Below are 8,448 nucleotides of genomic sequence, written 5' to 3' on the forward strand. Positions count from 1 at the left end.
ACCCAGCCTGGCGCTGAAACTCACTCGGGGGCTGAAGAGCCACACGTACACTATGTGGTTTAAGAGCACTTTATTATTGTTCTTAAGGCTACTTGTAAGTACAAAAAAAAGATGGCCTGCCAAACCTTTTTTTTCTTCTTCCAGGAAATACAGGCCACAGAGAATGGTATATTACAGATTTACACACACGGAGAGAAGGTCAGAGCGCACTGCAGGCGGCGTGGCTCTGGGAAGACCTTCACGGAGCCCCTTCTTAGAGCAGGGAAGGGGGCTCTTTCTCAGTGAAATGTTTGGTTTTCTGCTGCCCCCCCTCTGCCCAGGGCCCCCTCCAGGGTACTGCCTATCCCAGATAGGTCAGTGCACCAGGGGACCCGGCCACCAGCACCACCGACCCTCCCAGAGTGACGCCCTTGTTCACTGACAAAGAGACCTGTCCCAGGAGTGTCCTCCACCGAGCCGGTCAGCAGTGGGTTGTTTTCCTGTTACGACGCTCAGTAGCCTGTAGCAATAACAAACTAGTGGCTATGAATGCAGATGCAGTGTTCTCATAGAATAACTGTGTTCCTGCACTTTTACAGACAAATCTACGACAAAAAAAAAAGATCAACTTTTTTTTTCCAAACAACAACAAAAAATGAATGATTACAATAGGAAAGGGAAAAATTAAATAGCTACATATCATTAACAAATTAATGTTCTTCAAAAAATACCTACAAATTTCTCTGTACATTCTTTACGCACAGCGTAATGATGGTCTTAAAATTACCTATATAAAAAAAGTGTTCTCAACAATTTTTCCTACAGAAAATATAGGGGCCTGAATGCCAAAGCTTGGAAGCCCAGTAGAGTGGGAGTGAAATGTGTGCGGGGCAAGGAGAAGGGCTTTTCTTTCTTTCCTCTACTTTTCAAAGGCCTGCAGCCACCCTGTGACTACAAGAGCCAGTCCTCCGACCTTTTCACCCAGTGCCAATTTCCAAAATTCAACAGCCAAACTGTAAAACCAGAGGTCGTGCAGTGTGCAGAGTCCACAAAGCCTTGCAGGTGAGGTGACCACACCCATGTCACCTGGTCAGGTGCCATCGTCGTGAGCCTCTGATGGGCCAGGCGGAACACAGCACACCCCAGGCGGAGGGGAAAGAAACGCTCACTGACCAAAAAGGAGCAGCTGTGACCTCCACAGCTGTGTCTGTCATGCTTGCTTCATCTAATTTCTAGTTAGTAGCTATTAATATAGCAAATAATAAAATGCAGTAATAACAGTATAAAGTCAGAGGAATGTATACTGCCTTGGCCCCAGCGTACGAGGAAGCGTATCAAACACCGTATCACAGATTGTCAGTAATCTGCTGTTCAGCCAAGAGAGTTCAAAGGGAGCAGTTTCTGCATGTAGGGAAGCTGGAAGACACAAACCCCACCTCCCCTGGGAGCTTGTAACAAAGCAGACAGGGATGCAAAAATGCTGTCAGCCGGCAGCAAAACTCCAGCATCCCACACCGCAGCTGACCCACTGCTCATCGCGAGGGCCTGCCAGGAGCTGGCCTCCCGCACTACTTGTGAGTAAAGTGAGTATCAAATACAAATCTTAGAGTACAACTGTACCAGCAGTAAGTATATCTAGGACTGTAACTGACAAAAATAAACTAATTCTGAAAAGAAGATAGTAAGTATTAAGGTTTTTGTTTACTGTCTATATAATTAATAGAAACCAGCTATTTTTCTCCATTAAAACATGCATCACGTTTAAAGCACTATGGAATCCTCCAACCTCAGCTCTAGTCTAACAAACTGCAGTGTTCAGAGAAGGTAAAATGCCCGTGATTGGTAGAGTCTGCAGTCCAGTTGCAAGCACCTGAAACCTAGAGAGAGAAAGACCTATAACCTGTATGAGACTTCCCCTTCCAAAGCTGTATTGTCTAGATTAAAAAAAAAAACAAAAACAGTAACAACAACAAACACACAAATGGTCAGAAATGTCATCCTTAAACCCTTTGTTTTTCAGCAGTTTGCCCTCAGAGTTCTGGCATCACACATAAAGTTGTCAGGCAACTTTAGTCCTCCTCCAATAGTGCAAATCAGACACGACAGTTCTCTTCAAGTATACACACGCACACACACGGACCGAACCAAACACGCCGTGGAAGCTGAGCCACACACACCCCGGTCTCAAGAAGCAAAGGAGAAAGCACAAAGCGTCTGAGTCACCAATTCATCATGGCTTGTGACTGACAAAGCGCTGTGGAGTCCTGGCCCCGTCGGGGCGGCAGACCTGCATCAGAGGTTTCTTTGGTAACTGAGGCAGGAAGTAAGGATGCTACATTAGACAGATGTTCCACACGTAGTTCCTGCTATCATGTTTGAGGGCCCCCTTGTACGGATACCAAGCAAGTACAAAAACAGAACAAAAATCCCAACAACATGGTTTTTGCGAATAAACCATCCCTTCCCTTCCCCCCACCCCACCCCCATGATTTTTTTTTTTCTTTTTTTTTTTTTTAAGTACTGACTGTTCAAAGCTCAGGCAAACCATGCAGATCCACGTGTTGTTGGAGGCGGCGCTCCCTTCAGGAGACCACAGAGGGGGAGTGACTGTGGCTGACCATGTGGGCAGAGGGGCTGGCGGACTGGCCCCTGCGAGAGGCAGACTCAGGGCTGCTGGACGCTCCATCCTTGGCCGCTTTGATCTGGAGCCACGTGTCACCCAGAGCTTTGGCAAAGTGGTCGTCCACGGAGCCCGTGATGGACACAGAGTTGGGTGCCGGCTCGGGCTCCTTGTAATTCTTGCCCAGGCTCCTACGGAAATGCTCCTCCACCACGGGATCGCAGGTGGTGGCGGCTGCAGGCAAGCAGGAAGGCAGTCAGACACGGGGCTGCAGACAGGCACGGGTGCAGCACCCTCCCTCGGGCAGCCCAGAGCTGGACTGGCTGCCACAGTCAGTGTGGGCTCTGCAAACAGAACCCACCTCCCCCGGCTCAGTCAGGCACTTGAGCAGGTCACTTCTCTGTAAAGTGGTGATGTACCAACTGCACTGGGCCAGAGTGCAAGTTCAGAAAGAGAAATGGCATTAAATTTAAGTAACAGTAGCTGCTGCCCTCCCTGAACTAGGGCATGAGATCCTGAAATTGAAGGGGCATCGTGTTTCTCATGCCCTTCCCACCCAAGCCACACACAACACTAGGTGCATACTGGACGTGCTCAAAAAACACTTTTTCAACCTCAGCAATAGATGGGCTCAGGGGCAAGGGGTTTCAGCCAACAGCATGACAGAGAAGGGCTCTGCTGCTACTAGCACAGCTGTGACAGGTGAGGAGGCCCAGGACACTCACCGCTTGGTGGCCTCCGGTAGCTGGCAGGCCCGGGCGCGGCACAGCCGCTGTGCGCGATGGGGCAGTGTGAGAGGTTGCAGTTGCGGGCGCCAGCCGAGGCACAGGTGATCACGGAGGGCCGGTTCTGCGGGAAAGAGGGGTGTCAGTGTGTGGAGACCTGCCTCAGTACCGGGCACTGCCCCTGGGGCCCTCCCCAGCACCCTTCAGGCTCTGTTCTGGAGCCCTCCCTGACCCAGTCTGCCACCTCCCACTTCAACACTGGAGTCCTGTTGCTAGACAAAGCCAATCCACAGAGTGAGCGCAGCTCCAAGGGTGTGTGTAGTGGCCCCTGCTCGTGGCTGTTTGGATCAGTGAGAGTACAAAGGACAAAAGCTCAACTGTTGAGTTGGTCTGTCCCCCTCTCTCAAATCTGTTGAGACAAACACCGAGCATCCTGTGGAGGGCAGAGGGTTGCAGGAGGGACCTCGCTCCTCCCGATAACGTCCCCAGAGCCCTTCCCATTGTGTCCACTGAGCCGCGGGTGTGCCTGGAGCCATCCAGGACACTTCAATACATGGCAATTAACTGGAAGCATTTTGCTTGAGCCAAAGCCAGCTCGAGTTGGCTTCAGTGATGACCTACAAATCAGGACAGAGAGGAAATACGCCTAAGTGTAGAACGGCACACATCCCACCCCAGCCTGATCTGCCTTGCACACAGTCTCACTCTCCTTCCCTGTCACGCCTACACTGTCTGCCTGGCAGACTCCCCTTGTTCCTTCAAGCCCTGTTCAGATCTCTCTGTGAAGCCTTTCACTGGCTGCCCCCACCTTCACTCCTGCTCCTCCAACCCACCAAGATTCAGCAAGTGCATCTGTCTGTCCAGGTGCTCCTGTAAGACCATGCACACCAGGTAGTGTGTCTGGCCCCCCAGCCTTCGTGCAGAACCTGGGACAGAAAATATTTGTGAACTAAACAGAACCTCCTCAGGTTCCCCCAGGAAAAGTATCTTGCAATATCCCTGAGGACAAGGTGGTGGAGTATGTGGGCTGAGTTCCAGAACAGCCAGTGAGGAGCTGGTTGAAATCACCCCACAGGGACCAATGGTGACAGTAATGTCAGCTAGAGGGATGCTGGGCTTTGTCCTTCTGGGCTTTGTCCTTCCCAGCCAGCCCTTTCCATTAAAGTCAGAGCAGTAGCTGGTATAAAGACACAAAAGGCTCGCCTGCCAGACCTTCTCATGATAGAAAGTGATGGGGAATGGCGAAAATGGATTCTAGGATGAAAATGTGGATCCACAAGGATGAACTGGGATTAAACATAAGGGTCTGTACTTGGGTCTAACAAGAAATGACACACGCCAGGGTAGAGGGAGATGTGGCTTAGCCGCAGCAGACAAACCAAGAATTCAGGGTTTTCTCAGTGGCGCAATACTTCCGCAGTGGGACAGAGCTGCCCAGAGTTCCTGTCGCCTCCGTGGTGTGCACAGGTGGCAGTGCAGAGAACCTGGGCAGGTGGAGCTGGGCTGAATGTCCACACTCTGCCTGTGGACAGGGCCTCAGGCGAGGGTCTTCACAGTGCTGAGCAGACAGGGTCGGAAAGGGGGTTGGGGACCGACAGATGAGGCCTGGAGCAGATCTCACACTGGCTGACCACAGAGGTCAAGCAGCAGCAAGAGAGCAAGATACCAAGACCTGGACATGCGCAGAGCCAGGAGGAAGGATGGCCTGCCCCGTCCAGCTCTCAGTGAGATGGCCAGGCCCTTCCCAAGCCTGGCTGGACCCATGACTTTGGGCTCAAGGAGACCCCCCAGGATCCTCCCAATAAAACTCCCTTTTGTGCTCAGCTGGCTTGTTCTTTGCAGCGAGCATGTCCTGACCCACGCAGATGTGGGGAACTGGGGAGATGTTTCAAGCACGGGGAGGGGGAATCAAGGAAGAGGAAGAAATGAGCTCACTGTCCAGCCTTTATGTCAGTCTATCCAAGGCAGGAAAGGCCATTTCAGAAGAGAGCCTCTAGCAAGGGACCAGCAGGGCAGGCTGGCCAACTGGTATCAGAACACCTTTAGGACATCTCCTGACCTGAGCTGCAGCGAATCACCTTAACCGGTCACCTGCAGATGCGAAGATGTTCAGTGTCTGGGTATCCTCTCCCCCTCCCCACAAGCCAGGCTACAGGGTGGCCCGTGAGCCCTCCTGGGACTGGCTCCATCACCCCCCGGCCCCTGCTGGAGTCAGACATCTCGCCCTTGCCTCTGTGGTTGAGTGCAGGCCGGGACTCGTCCACCTAGAACAGGCCCGAGGCCTCCAGATGGTGAGCGTTTATGGGATCGTGAGGCTCCCCTCCCCCACGCCCTTATTTTCCAGATGGGGAAAATGAAGGCCAGAAGCACCCTGCTGGAAGTTACGCCGCAGATTTATGGCAGGGCCAGGATGAGCCCTGTCACTAAACCCCTTCACTCGCTGCCCCACCCACCTGTGACTGTCCTCAGACAGAGGCTGCCCTGGGGGAGAGAGCTCCCACCTGTCCCATTTGAAAGCAACCCCCAAGACTGGCTGCACCATTTTTTTTTCTTTTTTTTTTCTTTTTTGAGACAAAGTCTCACTCTGTCGTCCAGGCTGGAGTGCAGTGACACGATCTTGGCTCACTGCAAGCTCTGCCTTCCGGATTCAAGTGATTCTGTCAGCCTCCCGAGCAGCTGGGATTACAGGCACCCACCACCACGCCTGGCTAATTTTTGTACTTTTAGTAAAGACAGGGTTTCACCATGTTGGCCAGGCTGGTCTCGAAATCCTGGCCTCAAGTGATCCGCCGCCTCGACCTCCCAAAGTGCTGGAATTACAGGTGTGAGCCACCGCACCCGGCCCTCCATGTGCGAAGCTTAACCCCATCCTGCCTCTCCTCACTGGCTGCTGCCCAAGGCCACCCTCTTGGTGTCTGTCTATCCTGAGCTGCCATCACAAACATGAAATGGGGGGACACTTTCTGCAGCCTCCCCATACATGCCCCTCAGGGAACTTTCCTGTCCCAAGTTCCCAGAGATCTGAGTCACATTTTCTGCCACACAGAGGAAGGTTTCCACCATGTCCACCCCACAGGGCTGCAGCATGCAATATGCCCACCTGTGGACACAGAGATTTGCTGTCACCCCAGGAAGCCCCCTCCCCACCACCATTCCCCTGGCTCTGAGCTACAGGATGACACCCAACAGACTCCTGGGAAGGGGCCTCGGAGCTGCTGGAGCACAGGCAACGTGGCTGCTTGGTGTCCTCAGCAGGGCGCTGGAGCCCAGCTGAGGTTCCAGTGCGTGGCCTCGGCCCCGCCACGCTGCCACAGGAAGGAGCCCCACAAATGGCTACGACATGAATGACATGTGCTGACAGCAGCCACGGCAAGGAGGGCAGGATTGACCCCCTCTTCCCCACCAACCGCAGCCTAAAGTGACAGCTCCGGTCAGGGCCACTGTGCCCTTCCCAGGAAAATGGGCAGCTTGGGGTGCCCCGTGGTCCCTGGCTTTGTCCTCGGTCCAGGCCTGGATCCTGTAAGGACACAGCTGGGGAGCTGAGGTTCTCCCTCCTAGGAAAGCTGCTAAGGAGCCCCAAGGCACGAGGAAGGGCCCTCGCCACGTGTGCCGTGGGCAGCCAGGCCCATTCCAGGTTGGAGAGAGGGAGGCAGGCTAAAGAAAGGCCACTCTGTTCAGCAGTTCAGTTTTTGCAAAGCAACTGTGACCGAAAATCAACTGCAAGATTCTCAAGAGCCTTGAAGAGTCAAGGAAATAAATCATCCAAGAAAACACTAAGCCCGCCAAGGGCCCACCCTGACCCTGCGGGCAGAGACAGCTCGTGAGGCTCACAGTTACATCCCCCAGGTCACCAAGGGCCAGAGGCTGGATGTGGGTGCTCTGAGATGACAGCTGAATCCTCCCCTCCATTCCCCTGTCCTTCAGGGACTCCCCAACAGTAGTGGCAATGGCCAGAGAGCCAGGTTCCACCTGCACGGTTCAGGCCATGGCTCGTGGCATCATTACAATGCCAAATGAGCTTCACAAAGCAGAAAGGTCCACTGCCCACCCCCGGAGGCAGTGAGCGGGTCCCTGTGGGCCGCACTGCCCACATGCCTCTGCTGCTGCCCAGGAGCACAATCCTCTCTTCTCACATCCATTTCCCCAACTAGACTGGGAGCTCCCTGTGGCCATGACAGTGTCCACACACACATCTCTGGCTGCCTAGAGCTCTGCTCTGCAGAGGGCTGGGTAAATGGTGAGCACTAGTAAAACGCTGAAATGAACAGCAGTGATAACCTGGCCCCAGGTTCCATCAGACACATCAGCCAGCGATCTCTCCTCCAGACTAAAGCTGAGTGTGCTGAGAACAACGACTGTATCTTGCTTGACTGGCTTCTGGCACCCGCTGGTACACAATAGGGGTCTATGCCATTTTGTTAAATGAATGAATCAAACAAACAGGATTACAATGTCAGACTCCAAGGCAAGACAGGCAACTGTTCTCAGCTTCAGCGGGATTCCCAAGCACCAGAACCACCTTTCCCAACTCCCAGGGCCTACCCCACTCGCAGTTCCAACAGACCCCATCAGAGACAGACACCAGGCAGTGCCGCTTGAGGGAAGCCCCGGGGGTGCTGCAAGGACACAGAGGCTCTCGCAAGTGAATGCACGGAGCCTGGAGGCACCCCTCGGGGCACAGCACCATCCTCTCTGTCAGTCTTAGCAAATGCTGACTAGTGACTAAGGAGCGATTAGGTCGCAGTCCCTGGAGGTTCAGAGAGCTCAAGCAGTGATTCCGAGCCTTCTCAATGCTGCTGCCTTCTCCCACACACTTCCCCAGGAATCCCATTTTTAAAAAGATTTGTTTCTACCAAGCAAACTGTGTTTATTATGTAATCATTTAATTTCCTATTTTCCTTTAATAGAAAAAACTCCCTACGTACCAATCATAGGCTTCTGACCAGCATGGGCTCACAACCCTGCGGCCATCAACTGTGCAGGACCCCAGCCCAAGGCAAAGCAGCCTGACATTTCCCTTCCTCTGCGTGACCTTCTCAAGGAGACACGGAGGACCCCCTGAGGATGACTACACTGATCCTAAGAGAATCAGGCCTGCCACAGAAGACTGCTGGAAGAAACACC

The 8,448-nt window shown here is 53.2% G+C and overlaps 1 protein-coding gene across 5 annotated transcripts in view; it reads right to left on the reverse strand.

Moving 5' to 3' along the window:
* Positions 1 to 55: 55 nt before the first annotated feature.
* The window catches only part of VGLL4 (vestigial like family member 4), a 167,784-nt gene continuing 159,391 nt past the window's right edge, over positions 56 to 8,448 (reverse strand). For all 5 annotated transcript variants that reach the window (XM_033210698.1, XM_033210696.1, XM_033210697.1 and 2 more), the window contains 2 exons: positions 3,325 to 3,448; positions 56 to 2,833 (listed from right to left, as the gene is read on the reverse strand). In XM_033210698.1, the coding sequence (XP_033066589.1) occupies positions 2,562 to 2,833; positions 3,325 to 3,448 (396 nt within the window). In that variant the 3' untranslated portion in view covers positions 56 to 2,561. The remainder of the gene's footprint in view (positions 2,834 to 3,324; positions 3,449 to 8,448) is intronic.

The sequence above is a fragment of the Trachypithecus francoisi genome, unplaced genomic scaffold (genome assembly GCF_009764315.1).
Source record: "Trachypithecus francoisi isolate TF-2019V2 unplaced genomic scaffold, Tfra_2.0 Lachesis_group0, whole genome shotgun sequence".
NCBI classification, from domain to species: domain Eukaryota; kingdom Metazoa; phylum Chordata; class Mammalia; order Primates; family Cercopithecidae; genus Trachypithecus; species Trachypithecus francoisi.